Raw genomic sequence first — 23,409 nt, 5'->3', positions numbered from 1 at the left:
TCTCATCCCTGAGTGTGCTCTGACCTCCTGTCTTTCTGTCTCTACTCTCAGGTCAGGATTCCTAGTGGGCAGAAAAAGCAGGAAAAGGCCAGAGTATTTCAGGGGGCATACTAAGCCTTGGGAACTTCCTCAGGGTGATCCTGTAAGATTCTGTGTTTGAGAAATTGGGGTGACCTGACCATCTAGGCTGGAACTGGTCCAACACGCACAGACTGACCTGTGTGGAAGAGCTGGGAGCAAGCATAGGTTCCCTGTAAAAAATGTGCAAAAGCCCTCTGCTGGCCAGACCACAGAGGCACTCTGGCTTGCCTGCGTGGAGAGAACACTAATGCCCTCCGAGGGCCTTTCTCTACAGCAGCAACTGACTGGGGCAGCCCTACAACGGGTCCCACAATAAAAGTCCACTGGTATCCACGACGGATTAGGCATGGCCTTGCAGTAGAGGGACATTGGGAGGAAGCAGGGATAGCCCCAGAGGTGTTTCTGACATGTATTGGGGGAAGAGCGAGGACGGTGGAAGAGCCACCCCGCAGGTAGGACAGTGTGTCACGCTCAGAATGGGACGTGTTTGGAGAGTAGAGCGTGGTGGTTGGCAAAGGAACCAAAGGGAGGAAGGGAAAAGGGAAAGGGAGGAAGCAGAGTTGGGCAGGTGAGTGAGCCCATATCACAAAGTGCCTGGAAGGGCAGCTGCAGGAGGCAGTGATTTTAACTACACTGGCAAGAACTCCAACTTAGCAGGTGTATCTAACAGGTAATGGCTCAGGCAGAGCATCCAGGAGCTCCAGCACTGTTCTTGGAAGGTGATTGCTTTCAGACAGCCCTGATAGTACAGGCCTGTCATCTCAGCTACTCAGCAGGCTAAGGCAAGGGGATCATAAGTTCAAGGCCTGCCTGGACTACAGAGTGCATACAAAGCCAGCTCGGACAACTTAGAAGACCCTGTCTCAAAATGAAAAGTAGTAAATGGGGATGTTAGCTCAGTGGTAGAGCCCTTGGGTAGTATGCACAAGGGTTCACTCCCAGTTCTTTCCCCACAAAAAGAGTGTGCCTGCTTTCCCAGATCCTCACAGTAACAGGATGAACTCAACGACATCGAGCTCACAGTCCCCAAAGCCCAGTCAATGGGACCCCAGGGGAACAATAGCTTCCAAATGTCAAGGAAGATCTGGGGTTGTTCCTGAACCCCTAGCCTGGATCAGAATCCTACCTGAGCCAGACTTTGTGACCAGTAGCTACGGTGACTACGGGGTACTTGGACAAACAACTTTTCGTGTGCATGGTGGCTCACCGCCATAGTGCCAACACTAAATGAGTCTGAAGCAGCAGGGGGGTTGCTGAGAGCTACAGCCAGCCTGAACTATAAAATGAGAGAGAAGCAGCTTTTATGGAGGGGTTTTCCAAGAAGAGAGGTTCTGGAGAAACAGACAGTAAAGAAGAGACAGTTCCTGGGGGAGGAACCGAGGGGCTGTAAGAAAATGGAAAGTGGATGCTGGGCTGTGAAGTAAGGGACACTGGCAGCTTCACACAATGCGGACAGTGAGAGACAGAGTTCTTCAGACTGGAGCCCAGGGAGTCAGTGGGCTCCAGCTTATGTTACCCCAACTCTTTCTTGCCATTGCAGGCAGGCATGCCCCGGACACTGAGTGCCTCCGACATGGTCACCCCGGGCAGCTTCAGCCCACCTCCCACAGAGTCCACAGAAGGCGAGCAGGCTGGACAGCCCCTCCTAGATGGAGCTCCATCTTCAGCCTCTCTGGACACCCTGATTCAGCACCTAGTGCCCACAGCCGATTACTACCCCGAGGTAGGTGAGCATGGGGCAGCTGGTGGGACTAGGAAGGGCCTTGTGCCGGGGGAGCTGGGGTAGGCTGGCGACCACTCTCTGTGGCCTGATGAGCTTGTGTGGTGTCCTCACCAGAAAGCCTACATCTTCACCTTCCTGCTGAGCTCGCGTCTCTTCATCGAGCCCCGGGAGCTCCTGGCTCGGGTGTGCCACCTGTGCATAGAGCAGCAACAGCTCGACAAGCCGGTGCTGGACAAGGTGAGGGGCTGGGCAGGCCAGGGAGCCCCTGAGTGCATCCGTGTCCTAGGGCGTGACCTCACAGGGTCAGCCTCTCTGGGGGGAAGTGGTTGCTCTGCCCTCTGGAAGGATAGGCACCTTTACACCTGTGCCATTTCCCAAAGTTTGGTGAGATCTTCTTAAGCTCGTGATGTGTCCCCAGAGCCTAGTTTATGGGGCCCTTACCCCCTGTGGCCTGGGGTGGCCCCATGCCTCTGCTGGGCTCGATCCACTTCTGTAGGAGAAGGACGGCTTCTCCGTGCCATGGCTCCTCAGACTCTTTCCCTTCTCCCTGACCTGGTCCTGTGAATTATGATTTTCTACAGCTGTGTCAGTCTGGCTTTTGGGTAGAATGATAGAAACTCAACTTCAACTGACCCAACTAAAGGGACTTGGCTGACGCAGGTAACTGCCTTCTCTTTGAGGGGCCCAAATCACAGAACTAGGACATGGTCACCCTCACTTAGATGCTCTGCCATGACTTCACCTGGGATTAAGGGCTCATCTAGTGCTGGCAGATTCTCGGGCATGGTGGTAGGTGGCCTCCTTTGTCAAGGAGACCTTCTGACCTTCCAATCTCCTGGAAAGACCTTTAAAGGTAAAAGGTTGAGATTTCATTGGTCTGCCTTAGGTCATATGCTCATCTGTGCGTCAGTCATTACACACGATAAATTAGAACACGAGGATCTAATTGGCCAGAGCTCATATAGTTCTTTCTCTGAGTTGAGTCAGCTGGGCCTGAGCCTCTGGTAAAAGAGAGGGAGCCCCATGGGAAAACTAAGATACCTTAACTCCCAGAAAGGGAGAGACCAGGGATGCTCCAGATAGGCAGAGCATGCTCAGTGGGGCCCTGACAACTCCTCCCTGCATCCTGCTGAGTGGCCCCTGCTTCTGTTCTTCCTTGCAGGCCCGAGTCCGGAAGTTTGGTGCCAAATTGCTCCAGTTGTTGGCTGAGTGGACTGAAACCTTCCCACGGGACTTTGAAGAGGAGTCCACCATCGGACACCTGACAGACGTGGTGGGCCGCATCGCCCCCTGTGACGAGGTGGGCCAGCCAGGGTGGACGTCACTTCCCCTTCCTGTGTCTTTCTATACGGGTCCTGAGCCTGTTTTAGCCTCCTCTGGGCTCTTCTTTCCCTAAAACTGCATAGTATAAACCTTCAATGGGCCTTCTGGAGCCCATGGAGGAACCAGACCCTACATAGCTGAGAGGGAATCCAGGACCCTGTTTAGGCCCAGTATCTCTCCCTTCCATCCTGGCAACAGCGTTAAGTGGTGAGTAGGACCCACCAATGGGCTCAGATGGACTGGTTGCCCGGCAGTGACTCTCTGACCCACTAAGCCACCTACAAAGTCCCATATCCAGGGACCTGTGCCACAGAGGCCCCCCTCCCACTGCCCCGCTCCCCATGCAGGGTCAAACTGGCTGTCAGTGCTTGTGGCCAAGGACCTGTCATTTGGGGGCTTTAGAGCTCTACAGATGAACCCCAAGAGCGCCTGAGAAAGCCGGCTCCCCCAACTGCCTACTGCTGATCTGCCAGCTCTCGGGATGACTCCTTGGCTCATGAGGTGTGCAGTCATCTCTATGTGTGACATTTGCCACAGGTTTACACGCTCAGAGGTCTATTCTGGGTTACTGGCCAAAACTCTTCCAATATATGGATGTCTCAATAAACCCAGCTAAGCCGATGGCATCTCTGTTTAGAAGTAGTGTCTCTAGGACTGATGTGACTCAGGGGCGGTTGAGAGCAGAAGGACTAAGGTCAGTTCATCTACACCAAGCAGCTCGCAACTTACCTGTAACTCAAGCTCTAGGGGGCTCAAACCCTATCCTGGCCTTTGAGGGCACCTCCACTGAAGTGTGCGCACCCACAAACAAACAAATCACGCATACATCTATTTTTTATTTTAAAAATATTTTTAAATAAATATGATCTCTGAAGGAGATACAATGGATTTCCCCTTGTGGGTAGAAGAGGATGCCCCTGCAGGAACCTCTTGTTCCAGCCCCCAGCCCAGAGCATAATCCAAAGCAGGCCGTTGTCCCGAGCTCCATGTGGAACGGGTTTGTCCCTGCCCTGTTTGTGGAGTACGTGCTGCATGCCCAGAACTGGGCTGGGCTCTCATGACAGAGATGGCACATCCTGTCCTGTGCAGCATTATTTTAGCTGGGGCCCAAAAAGAGAAGTCACACTGAAGAAGGTAACACTGCTAGAGGCTGAGGCAGGAGCATGAGACTGGTTGGGAAGGCCTTTCTGAGCTGGATGGGCTCAGGGAGCAGAATGGTTCCCACAGAGCCAGTAAGAGGTCAGTGCTCCAGGCAGGGCCTGTCCCATGCCTTCCCTTCCTTCTCTTTCTCCTTCCCTGGGTGCCTTCCCCACCCTGCCCTGCAGCCATGTTAGCCAGAGATGTTCTACCCAAAGTATTCCTAAGCTCCCACCTGTAACCCTGCAGCCTTCTCCAACTGGCCTTCACTTTGGCCCCAACTACCACAAGTCCAACGAAAGGTCTTTTTGTCAGGTCCCAGATCCCAGGTCCCAGCGTGTTTGCTGGTACCTGGCCTTGTCTGCAGAGGCACACACACGCACATGCACATGGACACACACACACAGGCACACACAGGCACACACATGCATGCACGTGTGTGTGCCTGCACACACATGCATACACACACAAGCACACACATGCATGCACACACACCTGCACACACATGCACACATATGCGTGTACACACACAAGCACACATGTGCATGCCCACGCGCCTGCATTCACATGCACGCATACTCACGTTCACACACTCGTCCTAGAGCCTGCAGCTGTGGTTGAGTTTGGGGTGTGGGTATTCAGGCCTGAGCACCTTCTCCCCTCGCCCCGCCCTAGACCTACGGGAACAGGATGCATCAGCTCCTGCAGACTCTGCACCAGAAACTGGCATCACTTGGCCAGGGGCCAGAAGGCCTGGTAGGGGCGGACAAGCCCATCTCGTACAGGACCAAGCCACCAGCCTCCATCCACAGGGAACTCCTAGGTGTCTGCAGTGACCCCTACACGCTGGCCCAGCAACTGACCCATGTGGAGCTGGTGAGTGGGACCCAGGGAAGGGAGCAATTGCAAACAGCCAAATGCTGCTCCCAGCCTGTCTTTTCTGATCTCAGGCAAGCCCAGGGATCTAGGCCCAGGGACCATGGGCATCTGCAGAAGGACCCTGGAGCATTTTTGGGGGTGGCACAGGAGGTCTAGAAGTGCCAGCATAATAGTTTAGGCTGGGGACAGAGGAATTGGGTTCAAACTCTCTCATGATGTTATTCACTGTGTGCTCTTCTCAGGCCAAAGGAATTTCCCATTGGGGCCCTACATGCCTGGGGGTGGGGAACAGGGGAGACTGCCCTTTCCAGAGCAACAGCTAAGCCCTCCTTCTTGCCCAGAAAAGGGAATGAGCTGACCTTGCCCCAAACACACAGGGTTCTGTGTAGGTGCAGAGGCCAAAGGACCCCTGAGAGAAGCAATGAAGGGAAGTGGGCACATTCTTGCCACACTTGACCCCTGATGGCATCCTTGCTGCCTCCCCACGTGTACCCCCTCCCCACACCTTCCCTCTCTCCTGACTCTTCTTCCTTCCCCATGCAGGAGCGATTAAGACACATTGGACCTGAAGAATTTGTCCAGGCTTTTGTGAACAAGGACCCCCTGGAGGGCACAAAGGTAAAAGGTTCTTGGAAGAACCTCGACCAGGGTGTGGGGAGTGAGAGGGTAGGGGGTGGGGGGTGGAGAGGGTGTAGTGGGGGGTGTTTGATATGGATGGATCTCACGGGCATCAACTAAGGGAGCCTTGATGATGCTCAGAACAGAATGGAGCGCCCCAGGCCACCCTACCCAGGGCTTTCCAGCTCAGATGGCAACAGCACCGAGTCCCAGGGAGCCCATGAGACTTACTGGGTGAACCCCATCAGATCACTCATTCAGCCAGGTGGAGGAGTGTTCGGTAAACCTGCTATCACCTTGAGTCTGGCTCCTACACTGGGTAGAGATTGGATATAGGATGCATCTTGCACATCCTAGGACCTGCGGGTCCTCCCTGTGCATTTCTACGGGAGCTGGTGCCCTCCAGCGGCCACTGACGGAAGTGCCGGCTGGTACCCCGTGCTTGAAAAAATTGGCGGCCTTGAGAAGATTGGGCACGTTGAGCCACGCCAGGATTTAGAGCTACTTCTTAGCTCCTAGAGGCCCAGCCACCGGAGTAGGGCGTCTAACCAAAAGGCTAGATTTAGCCAGAACTGTAAACATCCTCTAGTCAAGGCTCCATCTAACAAAAGGAGTGCAGATTAAATGCTGTAGTGTAGAGGGGCAAGGAGCATAAGCTAGACATACTGTGTGTGCCTCTGGGAGGAAAACAGGGCTCTTGGGCGCTGTTGGTAAAGATCACGTGACTTTACAAGGTCGAGGAGCAATGGCTTCAACTTTGTAAACGTACGTCCTCAGGCTGGGGGCTGGAAGTCAAGGGCAGAGCCCTTTCCTCCTTCAGGAAACCCTAGGTTCCATCCCAGAGCCGATCTCCTGCGGGGAGGGGCTTTCACGGGTTTAGAGTTGAGAATTTGAAATCTTTGAAACTCGTGTGAGATATTTGTGCATATTCTTGTTAGATATTGCAAGTGCTGATTTTTAAACGCCCATTGTAACATGAGATCCAAAAATATATCATCGAGCTTTCCAAATACCGTGACACTCACTGGACTGTCATACACCTTGGCTATGTGATTATGCGTACATCGGCCATTTGAGAAAACCCGGAGATGCTGTGTGAAGCAGATCTCCGTACTGCTTGGGGAGGGGGGAGAGAAAAGCTATGAAAACTCAGAGGCTGTAACGCTCACAGAGGTGGACAGAGTTTTGTAAGTTCCAAGTTTCTCCTGAAAGCTTGAACTTCATCATTGGCTGCAAATGCTATGAATTGTTCTCTTGGAGGTGACAAGCTTCTCATCCATTATCAAAGCAAGGTCAGCCAAATGCTGCTCTGACTAATGAGAGTTTCTCTGTCGTTCAAGTCAAAATAGTATTCAGTGAAAACTGACTTGAGGCCAATCAGGTGCTCCCCCTTAAGACAACAGTAATTATTTTGTATATCAATTTTGTAACTGACAGTACTAAATACAACTTTCTTTTAGGTGTTAGGCATTGAACCTAGAGCCTTGTGCATGCTAGGCGAATATTCTACCCCTAAGCCACCACATAGATGCTGGGAGCCTCTAGCAAGTGCTCTTAACCACTGAGCCATCCCTCCAGCCCCTGAAACAGTATTCATTTTGTTTTTGTGGCAGCCGTAAAATAGAAACACCTCGGGTATAAAAGGGACAGGAATAGTAGACAGGCCTTCCTCTGTCACTTTAGATCTCTGAAATGATAAGATTGTTACTTAATGCGGGACGCGCGCGCGCGCGCACACACACACACACACACACAGCCCAATTTTGCTTACAGCACCACCAACTTACACACACACACACACACACACACACACACATACACACACACACCCTGCTACAATGTCAAGCAGGGGTGTTGAGGGAAGAGAGCCTTCTTTTCCTGAGTTTAGAAGGAAAGCCTTTAGCAGGTCATACCTGAGTGTGTTTACTGTTAAATTATTTCCTCAGGTATCAGAAAGGAGCCTTGCTTCTTAGTTTGTCAAGAGGTCCGTCCTGGGTGGTTGTTCAGTTCTGTTGGATTCTTTCTCTGGCTCTATTACTCTGAACAGACTGAAGGTGTTAGAGGCAGTCTCGGGTGCACTGATACGCATCGGCATCACATTCAGGAAAAGCATCTAACACCTTCTCTTGGAGGACTTTGTCCAAGAGTGAGCCCAGTTTGAATCCTCCGCTCCTTTCCATGTGCCCTCTGTCTCTGTGTAGCTTATGATTTCTGAGCTGTCTGTAATCTGTCTGTCAGATGAGTCTGATACTGAGCCTGCCTGAATCTGTCCCTAACAAAGGACTTTGTTCTCCTTTATTGAACAGCACAGAAGGCATCTCATGAGGGAGGACTGATGGGCACTTTACAGAAATCTCTAACAGAGTTTCACAAGGGATGAGCCTACCCATTCCAACTGATGCAGACAGCAAACGGTTCTGCAAACAGACTATCTCCATGCTCTCTTGAGCATCTGTGGCAGATACTTTATCGCACAGAGTCTCTTGTCCTGTCTGCTATTTCCAGCCAATAATTTTCATAGCACACATGCGAACACACATGCATTGCTCCAGGCCAGGGGCCTGAAAGAATACATAATTGAAGATTAAAGCTAAGCTATGGATTAGTGGAGGCTGCAAAAGCTGATTGTGTGGAGAATCCATGGCAAGTTCTCTTAGAGGCAGGTTGAACAAACAGACTGAGTACACAGCAGAATATCGGACACTCTTATGTGACCTCAAGGTATATTATTACCTTGGCTGTAAGCTCCAGCAAAAGTTCCTGTCTCTGAGATGTAAGAAATATTTTCATAATGATGCATTGCCACAGAACTCACATGTTGCTTCTCCCCTAAACTGTGACGTGGTTGTTTTTATTAGTTTTTTTTTAAATCAATGTTGAATCCACCTTACATGTCTGAAATAAGCAGGACAAGGATAAGATAAACCCTCATCTCTTCCATGCATCCCTGGGCCCTGTGTGCTGTTTTGTTTAGAGCATCTGCCACTGTTAATCATGAGTAAGACTGACCGGTACTTTTCTTCCTGATACTATTTTTGGCTGCTCTTTCTCTTTTCTCTGTTATGTATAAAAGACTGAACTGCCTATTGCTGGGGCATTCGTCAGCATTTGCCAGGAAAACGTCCAAGTCTGGTGTGTTCTTAAAGAAACCTGTCCTCCAGAAATCGTCAAGCGTTCTCTCGTTAGATTGTTTCTTAGTTTATCCTTATTATTATTTAGTGACTATAAGACTGTTTAGATTTTCTCTTTATCCTTTCCCCACCCACACAAAGGGGTACTGAGGACCGAACCTAGGGCCTTCTATTTCCTGGGCAGGCACTCTACCATTGAGCTATACTCCCGACCCTTCTTTGTGCTTTTTTTTTTTTCCTTTTTATTGTGTGACAGGCTCACTAACTAGTTTAATCAGATCTTGAACTTAGGATCCCCCTGCCTCAGCCTTCTGGGTAGCTGGTCCCGGCTTTGCTCTTTCCTCTTAAGTTATTCTGTAGCTTCTGGCAGTGTTATAGGAATTCAACCATTTCCCTTCCGTCTTCATATTTAAGATAGAAAGTCGCTCACTAATAACTGTTCTCCATAATTTCTTCACAACCACATTGGCATCTCTTTAATATTCTTTGTGATTTATCTTGCTGTTTCTTCATCAATGTAACAATCACATCAGTAGGATCGCAAGTGAGCGTCACCAAGCTTGGCTTTTTTGTGGTTCTGGGCATCAAACTCGGGAAACCGAGTCATCTCACCAGCCCTTCCTCCACACTTTGAAGACATGTTACTTAGCACAACCATGCTTACATTCATGACATTGTCCCAACGGATTGGACCTCTTATTGTGTGGTTGCCCTTTAATTGCTTCTACAAAGCTTTTCCCTCAGAATAGTTTTTGCCTTAAAACCTGTCCAGATATTACAGTTATTTCTGTACTCCCGGTGGGGTTCTATCCTGATAAGTCCACCAGAAAATTGAAAAATCTTAGTTGAGCCACAAAGATTAGGATCGGATCCTCCAAATAGCTATGTGACATTTATAAAATGTATAATTTCCCATTTCTTTTTTACTTATATTCTTCACTTAGAAAGTGGCAAGAAATGGGATTTGATTATAATTGCTGATCTGCAAGGGCTTGTCCTCATTGACTGCTGTGGCATTTGTCATTCTCTTCCCTTGATCTCCCGATTTATTTCTCTCTCCTTTCTCTTTGTCTTTTTCCGTCTACCTCCTCTGTTAATTGAAAATTACCCTGGAAGTTTTAACATACACATCTCTTTGTTTGTTTTTGCTTGTTGTTGTTGTTTTGAGACAAGGTTTCTCTGTGTGGTCCTGGCTGCTCTGGAACTAACTCTATAGACCAGGCTGACTTCAACTCAGAGATCTGCCTACCTCTGCCTCCCAAGTGCTGGGATTAAAGGTGCGTACCACCACCGCTGGCTCAACATACAAATTTCTTTTTTTTTTAATTTTTATTTATTTATTTATTATATATACAATATTCTGTCTCTGTGTATGCTTGAAGGCCAGAAGAGGGCACCAGACCGCATTCCAGATGGTTGTGAGCCACCATGTGGTTGCTGGGAATTGAACTCAGGACCTTTGGAAGAGCAGGCAATGCTCTTAACCACTGAGCTATCTCTCCAGCCCCCATACAAATTTCTTTATCTTAAGTTTAATCATTTTAACAATAGCACACACATGCACACACACATATATGATATATATACATATATATATATGTATATATATAATAGAACATTCAGCATAGATTGAAATTGGTTTTTCCCCAGACATTTTATGTATCAGGAAAAGGTTAAAATGAAAATCTATAGTTACAGGTATGCACATACATACATACTACACACATACATACTACTCACATTCATAGAGTTGATTCTGCTATTCCCAGTCATTATGTGAATGCCAACACAGACATCAAATTAGCAGTCCTAAACCTCTGCTCCTGGTGGGGGAGGGTGTGGAATGCAACATTAGACTCTGGCAGACTTCTCAACACCGTCTACATGCAATCAACACATAGTCGTGGTTATGTGCTCATGTTAAAAGGCACTTATCTACTGTGCATCCCTGTTTAACCCTGAGCTCAGTGTAAATGGCCAGGTCAACTCGTGCCTGGGTCTGAGCCATAGCTCTGAAGTAGTATGTTTGCCTGCCACGCACAAGGCCCTGGGTTTCATCAACAGCAACACAGAAAGGAAATATCTATCGGCATATATATATATATATACGTATATATATACATATATACGTATATATATATATATAATCTATCTACCTACTGTCTGTCTCTCCCTCTGTCTGTCTGTCTCTGTCTGTCTGTCTGTCTGTCTGTCTGTCTGTTCACCTGTCTATCCGTATATCTGTCTATCTAATTCTGTATGTCACAGATAAATGAAGGCCTCCTAGCACCTATTTTCTGTGTAGGACACACCTTAACCTTTGTGTTCTTAGGAATGAAACATATCACTTCAGTATTATTCTTGGGATCCTTTCAAAACACTGAAACTATCCTCTAAAGAAAACACAACAATAGGAGAGACACCAAACAAAGGCAGGGGAAAGGATCCTTGTTCAGAGCACGAGCAGAAACAGGACACAACAGCTTCCTTTAGTCCAGTCTTAGCTGGAAATGCTTATGTAAGTTGAGGGGCTCAAATGTTTTGCCTTTCTGTCCCTGCACGCCAATGAATGGGAACGTAATGCAAGCTGCTGGAATTACAGAAACAATTAAGCAGTAGACAAATTTACAAATACAGAATCTATGGATAATAAATATCGATTATGTGTGCATACAAGTAAATTCTGAATTACAGCCTCATTAATTCATACATTTGTACTTCATCTGGTGCTGTGGATGGAACCAAGGCCTCCCACATTGTGACGGTGGGGACCAGACTAGAGCCTCCAGCCTGTAGGAAGCAGACCAGGAAGTTACACTTTGGGTCACTGTGTTTCTGACTGACTCTGAGACCATCACAGTGTCTGGGTTCTCCGTTATGACTATGATCTGATTCTGCACTCTGAAAACTCACCAACAAGGAGATTCAGCCCATATGTCTTTCCTAGCCCCGCTTCAATGACAAGACGAACAACGTAGAGGCCTATGTGAAGTGGTTCAACCGGCTGTGCTATCTCGTAGCGACTGAAATCTGCATGGTGAGTAGTCTGCTTGGCCCTGCCTGCCAGTCACAGGCTACCTGGGGGTTGGAAGGATGTACTGAACCCCAACCTCCCAAACCCAGGGCGTGGCCGACCACCCTGCCAGACCAGACTGCAGAGGAAGTCGGATTGCTTGTTGAGGCGTGAGGGCAGCCCACTGTGTGCTTCAGTCTAGGCCTGTCTGCCTCGGGCTGCTGGGTTGTGTAGCTTGCTTGGGGCTTGGGGGTAAAACATGGTCTAACCTTTAAGAACTAGAAAATTGCAAATTGAAAGTCCAGGCCAATAGTGAGATTGGAAATAAACCTACTCCTAAGTCCTTTGTTTTATTTGACACCAAGCCCCTCTTGCTTTTGCCTAGTGTCTTCTGAGGCTGTGTATGCTATTGCTAGTGCTGTCACTGAATGACATTGCAGGAGAAAAGCGGGTTATTGCTGCGGTCTCATGGTGTGGAGCAGCCTTGCTTTGAATGCTTATTCAGTGCTCTGAAGGATACGGACGATTTCACCCAAGCCACCAGTCTCCAGGGCGCTTTTTATCTGACATTTTTTTGGAATATAGAAAATGATGAACCATAATTCTTTAAAAAAAAAACTGAATTGCAAACCAAGTCTAGGCCAGTGAGTGCTTCTGCCAGCAGGAAGTTTTGGCGTCCTGGTGTTGGCTGTGTTGGCCACGCCCTGCCTGGCATCTTTGTTTCCTTGTGTCCTCTAAGGTGAGGTACGAGAGGAGAGACTGTCTAGTCCAGTTGGGCTCACTGGGACAGAGGTCAAGGGTCAATGCTCACTAGGGGTCTGCACCTGAGAGAGGGACAGAGCTGTCAGGCGTGTGCCCAGCTGCTCTGTGGTGTCCACGTTGGGTGAGAGGTCAGCCTTTCTCTAAACCTCACCTGACTCTGTCACTGTCGTTGGTGAGTGTGTTGCCTTTTGAAGGGCAGGACTAGATCTCAGGTGGGCAGCTCTCTGCAGCAGAGACCACTCCTTGCAGGGACTTTGGTGGCACATCTCCAGACATGTCACAGTGCACTTCTTGGTGGCCAGAGAGACCATGACTGTGTGGATGGACAAGCAGGGTCCACCTGAGCTGTACTGGCCTGGCCCCGTTCCCATAGTTGCATTGCTGGCTCAGCGGCTAAGCCAGGGTTTTTATCTGTGTGGAGGCTGGACAGAGCGCAGCTGGACACTCAGGAACCCTCCTGGGATGACCCAAGGACAGTTTGATTCTGACCCACCAGAAAGGTAGAGTCCCAAGCACTTGTCCCTGAGGTGATTTTTCCTAGTGGCGTAGTTTTCTGACAGAAAGCAATAAAGGGGCAGCACAAAAAGCAATGGGGTAGGGGCACAGCATAAACAGCAGGCCCCGGGCTTGCTGTTTGGCCCTCACTGAGGAGAGAGCAAATTCCATGGTGGGTCGGAAGAAAATGTCAGTACTTCCGTCTTTCAGGGGATGGTAAGCCTTGAGGGGGCACCATCCCAAAGACGCCTTGCAGCCCCTTCAGGACACCTGTGCCCCACGGGAGCATCACGGGGTCACATCTGCCCTCACACTTAGGAGGCGTGTGCTGGCTCTGCCACAAAGGGTCCCAAGACCCTGGGCCTTGGACTTACCCACAGTGAAGTGGGCTTTGAGAAGGGCAGGAGGAGGCTGCCTGAATGCGGTGTTTGAGCAGCACAGAGCGGGGACGCGTGCCCATGAAGCTCTGATGTACTGTCCCCAGCCAGCCAAGAAGAAGCAGAGAGCACAGGTGATCGAGTTCTTCATTGACGTGGCCCGCGAGTGCTTCAACATCGGCAACTTCAACTCCCTCATGGCCATTATCTGTGAGTGAGCTTGCCCAGACCTGAAGTAGCCTGTGTGGGGACCACCCGAGAGGTTAACGTGGGCACAGCCGGCAGGTGGGGTGCTTGTCGAGGTCTTCTCCACGGCGGGTGGCAGTGGGCCACATCCCTGCCCACATCAGAGGCTGATGGAGGCGGTCCATTTGAAGCAGGGTCTGTCCCCCAAGGGTGCATTTGAAGCATTCGTCAGTATACACCTTAAGACAGATCAAAATGGATCCTGGTGATGCCACGGTAGGCCTGTGTAGTTGGGACAGGGTCAAAGTTACCTGACAACCTCGGTATAATGAACGCCAGCCCCTACCCACTGAACCACCCTTCAGCCACACTAGGGGCACACTCTGGGATCTAAGGGGACTGTCCAGGCTGGAGGGGCCTTCCCAACTCTGAACACCTTCTTTTAGCCGGCATGAACATGAGCCCTGTCTCCAGGCTGAAGAAGACTTGGGCCAAAGTGAAAACAGCCAAGTTCTTCATCCTAGAGGTAAACAGGGTTTCTACCCTATGGGGTGTGGCCAGCCAGTCCCTGAGTATAGCTGCTCACACACCTCCCTGTCTCCTCCCACACCTCCCTGTCTCCTCCCAGCACCAGATGGACCCCACGGGGAATTTCTGCAACTATAGGACAGCCCTGCGTGGGGCAGCTCACCGCTCGCTGACTGCTCACAGCAGCAGAGAGAAGGTAAGGAAGAGACCGTCAAAGGTCAGAAGTGTCCGCCTTCATTGCCCCTTCCTTCTCCAGGCCGTAGTATTGACTGGATAAGACTGTATCAGTCTTGTTAATCAGCTCTCTGTCACTGTAACCGAATAGCGGACACAACCAACTTATAAAGGGATTGGTTTGGACTGATGGTTTCGATGGTTTCAGTCCATGGTTGGAGGACTTTGTTGCTGTGGGCCTTTTATGGGAAAGACACATGATAAGAATTAAATTGCTCGCTTGATGGTAGGGGAGCCAACGAGGAGAAAGGAGAAAGGTCTCATAGTCCCTTCAAAGACATATATCTCTTGCTAACTAAACTCTACCTCCTAATGTTTCCATATCCTCCCACAAACACCCCCCTGGGAAGCAAGCCATAGCCATATGGGCCTTTGGAAAACACAGGATCCAAACTGTAGCAGTCAGGAACCTGGCCCCGTCTCTGTCCTAGTAAGCCTGCCCCATCCCAGGAGCCAGGATGTTAGGAAGCCAGACAGCAAGGCAGGGACCTCTCTCCACTGAGCATCTATCTATGCATGTGGGCTCCATGCTGCCCTGCTCGCCACTTAACTCTGATGGGCTTCAGCATTCCCATTGCCAGATTGGAAGACTGAGTCCCTGAGAGGATTCTTCACTGTACAGTTGTACTGTAAGGCCATGGCAGAGCCAGGTATCCAACCCCGTCTTGCACAACTGTGACTATCCCAGCCTTGTTATAGTCCATCGACTGCTCCTCTGTTCCCAGGACACGGGTGGTGCCGCGTGTCATTTGCAGAGGTACAGGCTCACAGCTCAGGAGTTGGACTGTAGGGCGAATATGTAGACGCTGGGCTGAACTCCGATTGGAGAAGTCACTTGCCACGGTGGATCTCTGCATGGTTTTTCTCCCGTCCATGCTGAGGCTGGGTGGCTGGGGGGTAGGTGGACAGGCAAGGGTTTCATGTGCCTGTGCTCTGAGCCCTCTTCTAGCTCTGGGTTGCTGGGGTGGGGCCCGCGCTTTTACGTTGATCTGCACCCTCTCCCTTCCAGATTGTCATCCCCTTCTTCAGCCTGCTCATCAAGGACATCTACTTCCTCAATGAAGGCTGTGCCAACCGCCTTCCCAATGGGCATGTCAACTTCGAGGTGGGTCCGCAGGCTTTCAATGATGCCAATGAAGAAGACACGCTGCTAAAAGTCCCCAGCAACAGTAAGGGGGGAAGCTTGAGAGATGCCTCAGAGAAGTACGTGTGGTGTACTTTCCTGAGGACCTGAATTCCATCCCTGGAACCCATGTCAAGAAACGCTGAGTTTGTTAGCACGGGTTCATAATCCTAGACCTGGAAGGAGGAGAAAGGTGGATCTCTGGGGCTCTCTGGCCAGTCGGCCTAGCCTAGTTAACTCGCTCTAGGCCAGTGAGGGACTGTCTTAAAAAGCAAGGTGGACAGTACTTGAGGTTATTCTCTGGCCTCTGCTTGACCACATATACCTATAGTCATACAAACAAACACAGAGAGAGACAAAAGCTGCCAACATGGGACTGCTAGCCCCCCAATTGCTGGATTAATAGGGGCAGTTTACATCTCAGAGTGGGATTATCTGAGCCCCTAATATCACCCAGAGTGAGAGGCTGAGGCTCAGGCACATGCCAACCAATACTCTGGGCTAAATGTACACAGGGTACAGCATCACTTTGATCCTTGAAGAGCACCAGGCTGAATAGAAAGCCAGCATTGTAGACCTATAGGGACAGCTGGCATGGTCCTGCAAGGACCACATGAATGCATGGTACATGGCAACCAGGGCAGGTCCCCAAATGAAGGGACCTGGAACAACGGAATGGAGTTCTGAAGCAGAAACTACAGAGCACAGAAGCAAAGAGAGATGTCTGCTCCCTCAGCTCACCAGGCTCAAATGTCCCCTCCTCCAGGAAGCCCCGTTACCTCTCAGGTGGAAAGGAGTCCCACAGCAGGCAGGGTATTGGCCACTCACTCAGAACTGAAGTTCCCGAATGCCTTAGAAGAGCCCACCTGCATCCCTGCGTGGACGGTGGGCTCTGCGAACAGAGTCCTACAGGGCATGAAGTAGTAGCACCTTCCGATCTGTGGGAGGAAAGAGGCTCTTGTCCTGCAGGAAGGTCGGAAAGTGACCTTCGGTGGTCACCTGGTGCCCATGCAGCCTTCAGCTCCAAGAGACATAAATCCTGGACTTGTTACTGACCCTATATAAGTGATTCTCAACCTTTGGGTTGCGACCCCCTTTGTGGATCAAATGACCTTTTCACGGGGGTTGCCTAAGACCTCAGAAAACACAGATATTTACATTACTTTTTCTGGTTTTAGTTTTTTGGTTTTGGGGGTTTCTTGAGATAGGGTTTCTCTGTGTTGCCCAGGCTGTCCTGGAACTTGCTTTGTAGACCAGGCTGGCCTCAAACTCACAGAGATCTGCTTCCTCTACCTCCCGAGAGCTGGGATTAAAGGCATACCCTGCCACTGCCATCTGGCTACACTACAATTCTCAACAGTAACAAACTTACAGTAGCAACAAAAATAACCTTATGGTCGTGGGTCACCACATAGGGAGCTGTATCAAAGGGTCGCAGCATTAGTAAGGCCGCTGCTGCTCTATTGGAAGCTCATCCTCTCCCTCTGTAAATTGGGCCACAACTATGGTCAGACAGAGGTCTTGGAGGCTGTCAAAAACTCTTTGGGTGGCCAGGCGGTGGTGGTGCACGCCTTTAATCCCAGCACTCGGGAGGCAGAGGCAGGCAGATCGGCAGATCTCTGTGAGTTCGAGGCCAGCCTGGTCTACAAGAGCTAGGTCCAGGACAAGCTCTAAAAAAGCTGCAGAGAAACCCTGTCTTGAAAAACCAAAAAAAAAAAAAAAAAACCTCTTTGGGTGTCTCCTGTTCTTGAGGACCACAGCACAAGCCTGGGCCAAGCCTGGGCTCTTTGTCCTTTAGCTGGTGTCTGCATCAATCTCAGGTGACCCACAGGCCTGGCAGAGTCAGGGGGACTGTCCAACCCAGCATGTGGTCCCAGGCTCTTGTCTAGAGGCCACGTGGATGAGACAGCAAGGGCTCAGGAGCCTGGGATGGGCTTTTCCTGGTGGTGATCCTGACACATAACTGGGAGTAGGGACTCCATCATTTCCTCTTCTTGAATTGGTCCCTAGAATCAGAGCTGAGGAAGACTATGAAATACCCACTCATGTGACCACACACTGAGGGAGCAGATGCGGGAGGCAGGTGCGGTAGACCCCACCACCAGGGCTGATTGCGGAATGACACAGGGCAGGTTCTCCGCTCCAGGCTTGACATTGGGCTGTGTCCTGTTTTCTTTGCTAGGGGGTGGAGGAATGAGAGAGGATTTCTTTTGGCTTATAGTTCTGTAGGGATGAGAGTCAATCATTGAAGGGAAGGAGTGGAGGAAAGAGCAGGAAGCTGGCCCACCACGTTGCATCTGCATTCGAGAAGTGGACCCCAAACCAGCAGGGACCTGCTGTCCCCCAACAAATCTCCACCTCCCAAAGGTCCCATAACCTTCCAACAGCGCCACCAACTGGGGAAGAAGTGCTCAAATACATCAGCCTCCAGGAAGCATTGCACGGTCAAAGGACAGCCCGCTGCTATGTGTTTAAAACCTTGCTGAAAGTTAGCATACTTTGAATATTTAAACACATATGCAGCTAGCCTCTGTTTCCACGAGTTCTGCATTGGAGAATGGAAAATATTTCATATTTGCATCTGTCCTGAAGGAGTACAGACTGTTTCGCTTGTCACCGTTCCCGGGACAATGCACACAGAAACCATCTGCATGGCTCCTACATTGTGTTAGGTGTGAGGAGCAACCTGGAAATGGTTTAACAGCCGGCAACAGGAGGTGTATATGCCACGTGGAAATAATACACCATCTTCAAAAGGGGATCAGAGCCTCTGTGGATTTGGGTATCTCAGTTGGGGTGAAGGGATCCTAGAACCAATGGCTTGTGCATATTAAAAGATGATTTTATTTTTTTTTAAAAAAAATACAGGCAAAAGAATTTACTTAGGGCTGTTGAGATAGCTCAGTGGATGTACGTACTTGTTGCCTGACGACCTGAGTTCCACCCCTAGGATCCACATGGTAGAAGGACAGAACTGGCTCCAACGAGTTGTCCTCTGACCTCCACATATGAACACATATGCTTACACATATACATACATGCACAATAAATACACGTCATAAGATTTTTAAGACCTCATCTGAGTTGCAGAGATAGCTCCACAGTTAAGATCATGTACTGATCTTCCATAAGCCCCCAGTTTGGTTCCCAGCACTGTGCCACTCACAAATGACTATGGCTCCGGCTTCAGGGGTTCCACCACCCTCTTCTGGCCTCTGTGGGCACCAGCACTCATGTATACATGCCTACATATTTACATATAATTAAAAATAACATAAATCACTTTACTTACATTTTATTGAAATATATTTGCTGAACTATAACCCTGTAAGTCAACAAGTGTGTGTTACTTTCCCAAAAGAAAAGCACAAAAAGAAATTAAAATAAAGCTGTTCACATTCTTGCTACATGCAGGCAAAGGCTGTGGGCAGTCAGGTATGACACACACCTTTAATCCAAGCACTCTGGAGGCAGAGGCAGGAGGATCTCTGTGAGTTTGAGGCCAGCCTGATGTACGTAAGTAGTTCCAGGCCATCAGGGCTACATAGTGAGGCACTGGTTCAAAAAGCTATGGGCCAATGGCTGCCAACCCCCGCCTTGATGGGGAGGCTGAGAGCCTAAGGTGACAGGGGTCATGGATTGCTAAGAGGAAGGAGACTGGGCAAGGTGACTCTCACGGAACTCCCAGAAACCTTTTCCTGTCACCTGTGGCCCCATGCTCCTTCGCAGATCCACAAGATCACTCAAGGGTGATGAGCTAAGGCTTTGCCAAGGCAAGCCACTCACTTTGCTCCATTCTGTGCCTCTGTAAACCCTGCAGAAGTTTCTGGAACTGGCCAAACAGGTTGGAGAGTTCATCACCTGGAAACAAGTGGAATGTCCTTTTGAGCAAGAGCCCAGCATCACTCATTACCTGCACACTGCCCCCATCTTCAGCGAGGACGGTAAGGCGGCCCCATGGCCTCGGCATCCAGGCAGTAGGACTGTCCAGTCTTTAGTCGGTCACCGTGCCGGGAACCCAACTCTGGGTAGAGACACAGCTCAAACCTGCTGACCCCAAGCGGAGCTGGTTAGACATTCCCTTGTCTAACCAGCGCCCAGGTGCCTCCTAAGGAGCACAAGACAAACCAAACAGGTTGCAGGGTAGAACCTCAAGGACCCCTGAGTCCAGAGCCCTCTCTGAGCACAGGGCGGTCACCGTTAAGCTTTCCAACCACGTCCACTGCCATGAGAAGCCTAAGGGACACGGTTGCCTTCCACTATGTCAGAATTCCATACAAAATGGAAGAACTAGAGTAGGGCCTAGGTGCATTTCAACATCAACCTCCCTGGTTTTCCTCATTAATAAAATGGGAGTGAGGATAAGATCCGGGGCTCACACGAGGAGAGCGGAGTTATGGGTCTCTCCGTGGATGGTGGGTGTATGGGGGCACATGTGTGAGGGTGGCATGGGATACACACTAGCATGAGACATTGATGTCTGGAAACTACTGAACCCAAGCCTCACACATCACCAGCAAATGTCCTATCCCTGGGCTCTGTCCCCAGACCTCTTTTTTTTTATTTTGAGGCAAGATCTCACTAAGTTGCCTGGGATGGCTTTGAACTCATTTTGTAGCCCAGGCAAACCTGACCTTGTGATCTTCCTCCCTCGGCCTCCAGAGCAGCTGGGGTTGCAGGCCCGTGGTGCCAGGTCTGGCTTATTGAATGCACAGATTTGGCAGTAGCGGTTTCGTCCTTCAGAGGTTTATTGGGACATAACCGTGTCATAGCAAGCTGCGTCACATCCCACGAAGCGTCAGTGTAGACAGAGAAGTCTTGGTTTGGGGTTTGTTGGTTTTGCTTTTTGTGGTTATCTATATTTGTTTTGTTTTGTCTGTTGAGGTAGAATCTCACTGTGTAGCTCCGGTTAGCCTAGAACTTATGTAACCCAGATAGCGCCAAACTCACAGTTGGGTCCCCCAGGGTTGGGATTTCAGGCAAGGACCAGCATGCCCAACTGACAAAGAGTTTGTTGTAAAACTGAGTACCGGTGACATCTTATGACTAAGAAACTGCAGTCCTGGGCATTGGCTCATTCTAGACAAACGCTGTCCATGCTCACAGAGAAACAAACCCCGTATATCAGTGTCTATAAGTCCCCTTGTTACAACCTCAAGCTGAAAACAATCCCCGTGTCTGTCAGTGGGTGAACGGTTAAACGAACTGTGATACACCCGTGCTTTAGACAAACAGGATCCATGCCATTGATACATGCCACCTCACAGATGAGTCTCCAGTCTCAAAAAGATATGTGTGTGTGTGTGTGTGTGTGTGTGTGTGTATAATATATATGACTTTATTTATATTACATTTTTTAAATTATTAAAAAAAGGAAATGGAGAATATATTAGTAATTGTCAGAAATTAAAAGTAGGGGTGGGGTCATCAGGCGTCGAGGGTGTGGCTTGGTGATAGATTTGCTGCCCTGGGTTCAATCCCCAAATCACAGAAAGAAAGAGAGAGAGAGAGAGAGAGAGAGAGAGAGAGAGAGAGAGAGAGAGAGAGAGAGAGAGAGAGAGAGAGAGAAAGAAAGAGGAAGGAAGGAAGGAAGGAAGGAAGGAGAGGTGAGGGAGAAGAGGGGGAAGGGGAGGATAAAGGAAAGAGAAACGAAGGATGTGGGTGTGACTCTAAAGGGTACCTCTGCCCATGGATGCTTTAGTTGTTATGGAAATGTCTGTGTCTAAACTCTGCCAATGTCGGTGTCCTGATTATGGTACACACTGTACCAGGGTACCTCAATTCATGATGGAATGACACCCCAGTAAACCCATCCTAACACAAAGACATCTAACACAAAGACAACTATTCTTGGTTTTGGGCATTTGTTTTATTTTTTTAAGACAGGGTCTCACTATGTAACCCTGGCTGGTATGAAACTTTCTATGTAGACCAGGCTGGCCTTAAACTCACAGAGATCTGAGTGCCTCTGTCTCCTGAGTGCTGGGCTCAAAGGTGTGCCAACATGCCTTTCCTAACATAAAACAGATTACATCACTGTGTGTGGAATAGTTCATGACAGATGGGGTGTGGCTGCAGCTCACAGAGGGGAGCATACTTCCTATTGCTAGCCAAGGCAAAAATCCAAATTCAATTCAGATTGTGTTTTCTACTACATGTGTCACCTTATAACATCCTGAGCAGGAAAAAACTTGCCCATTAAACCACCATAAGTGAAGGACATGCTCTGTATTATGGTTTTGTATGTGGGTACTGTGAGCAAAACTGGGTAGAGGGGCCATGGGATCTCCGCATGCTGTTTCTTAAAACCATCTATGAACAATGACCTCCAAATGAGAAGTTTAAATCACAAACAAAAAGCAGATCACGTTCTGGGTAAACAAAGAGTTACGGTCACCTGCCATAATTGCCTAATTTCACTTCCGTTTTGGTTTAGGTCTGTATTTGGCTTCCTATGAGAGTGAGAGCCCAGAGAACCAAACAGAAAAGGAGAGGTGGAGGTCTCTAAGGTGGGTCTATGTGCAGGATGGGGCACGCGATGTGGCTGGAGGGAGACAGCTGGGCCACTTGGGGCCAGGACAGACCTGAGGGAGGGAAGAGGAACACGCCAGGAACAGCGACATCAGAGCAGAACTCAAGGGCTCTGGCTGTTGCAAGGAGGCTGAACCGAGGACTCCTCGTTGGGGTCATTGCACTTCTGTGGGGTGGTCGGGATGCATATCTCAGGGCCGGGAACTCCTGGTCTGTGTTTTTATGCCTGAAAATAGCAAAATGCACGTGCACCCCACCCCACCCCACCCCATCCACACTGTCTCCAGCTTGTTCACACAGCCCATTGGAAGTCAAAGAGAAGCAGTGGGCTCAGACGATCTGCCACACCCTCTCTGGACACCTCTGCTGTGCTGAGAAGGGACCCTATGGTGGACACAGGAAGGGGCTCACTTCATTCTCCCGTGTGTCTGAATCTGCAGATCTTCTATTCTGGGGAAGACATGAGAAGTCCTGAGACAGAGGAAGAGGAAGAGGAAGCAGTGGAGCTGACACAGCCCATCCCAACCTCGTCGCAGATGGCCCAACGGGTGGAGGTTGACACAAAACCTCACTACTTTGCAAATCAGTCCCTGTGGGCTGGCACCTGCCGCAATGGCCACCTTGGCACAGGAAACCTTTTCTGGGATCTCAGCTCTGGCTGACCTGACAAGGCCTCCAAGAGCATGGGTGACATGCCTGGGGCAAACTTTGCCTTTGTGACCGAGTGGGTCACATACTCAATCTGTCCATTCTGGACAGGGACACAGCGCTACCGCTACCGCAATGAGCTGGGTGACCGCAATCACGTGATCTTGTTGAGTGACCTGTGCTGTGGAGATCACCGCCACCATCTGTCACCAGGTGATTCAGGAGCTTCTGTAGCTGCAGCAGGCACCACGGTGCAGCATGAGATGTGCTTGCACCAGCTCAGAGCCCACTCTGGCCCCTGGCATTCTGCTGAAGGGCCCCTGTCCTGTCCCTCCCAGTGGACTTGTTCCTGCGGTCACCCATCTCCTTCTGCATCCTGCTGGTATCAGGATAGCCTTCTGGCGGCAGCGGTGAACCAAGTCAGTAAGACAAACGGGAGGCACGGAGTTGGCAATGTGTATATCGTGACCTTCTGCCTGGCTCCCTTGTAAACATTAGAGTTGAAGTAAACACGTTTATACGCCTATCCTGCACATGAGTGTCCGTCGTGTGTCTCTGATACTTAGGTCCAAGACGAGCTTCAGCGGAATACAGTGCAGGGGTCCCAGATGGTCCCTGGG

The 23,409-nt window shown here is 49.8% G+C and overlaps 1 protein-coding gene across 1 annotated transcript; it reads left to right on the top strand.

The window, feature by feature from the left end:
* The first annotated feature begins 1,627 nt into the window (after positions 1–1,627).
* Positions 1,628–22,696, top strand: Rasgef1c (RasGEF domain family member 1C). Its single transcript, XM_038327899.1, has 13 exons — positions 1,628–1,804; positions 1,919–2,041; positions 2,967–3,104; positions 4,940–5,140; positions 5,687–5,761; positions 11,840–11,929; positions 13,647–13,749; positions 14,172–14,251; positions 14,354–14,449; positions 15,497–15,592; positions 19,431–19,554; positions 22,047–22,119; positions 22,582–22,696. Exons 1-13 carry the CDS (start codon positions 1,628–1,630, stop codon positions 22,604–22,606), a joined length of 1,401 nt encoding a protein of 466 aa, XP_038183827.1. The 3' UTR covers positions 22,607–22,696.
* The last annotated feature ends 713 nt before the right edge of the window (positions 22,697–23,409 follow it).

Source organism: Arvicola amphibius, chromosome 4 (genome assembly GCF_903992535.2).
Source record: "Arvicola amphibius chromosome 4, mArvAmp1.2, whole genome shotgun sequence".
Classification (NCBI taxonomy): domain Eukaryota; kingdom Metazoa; phylum Chordata; class Mammalia; order Rodentia; family Cricetidae; genus Arvicola; species Arvicola amphibius.
Note: the sequence above shows the minus strand (reverse complement) of the source record. Positions and strands in the feature narration are given on the sequence as shown.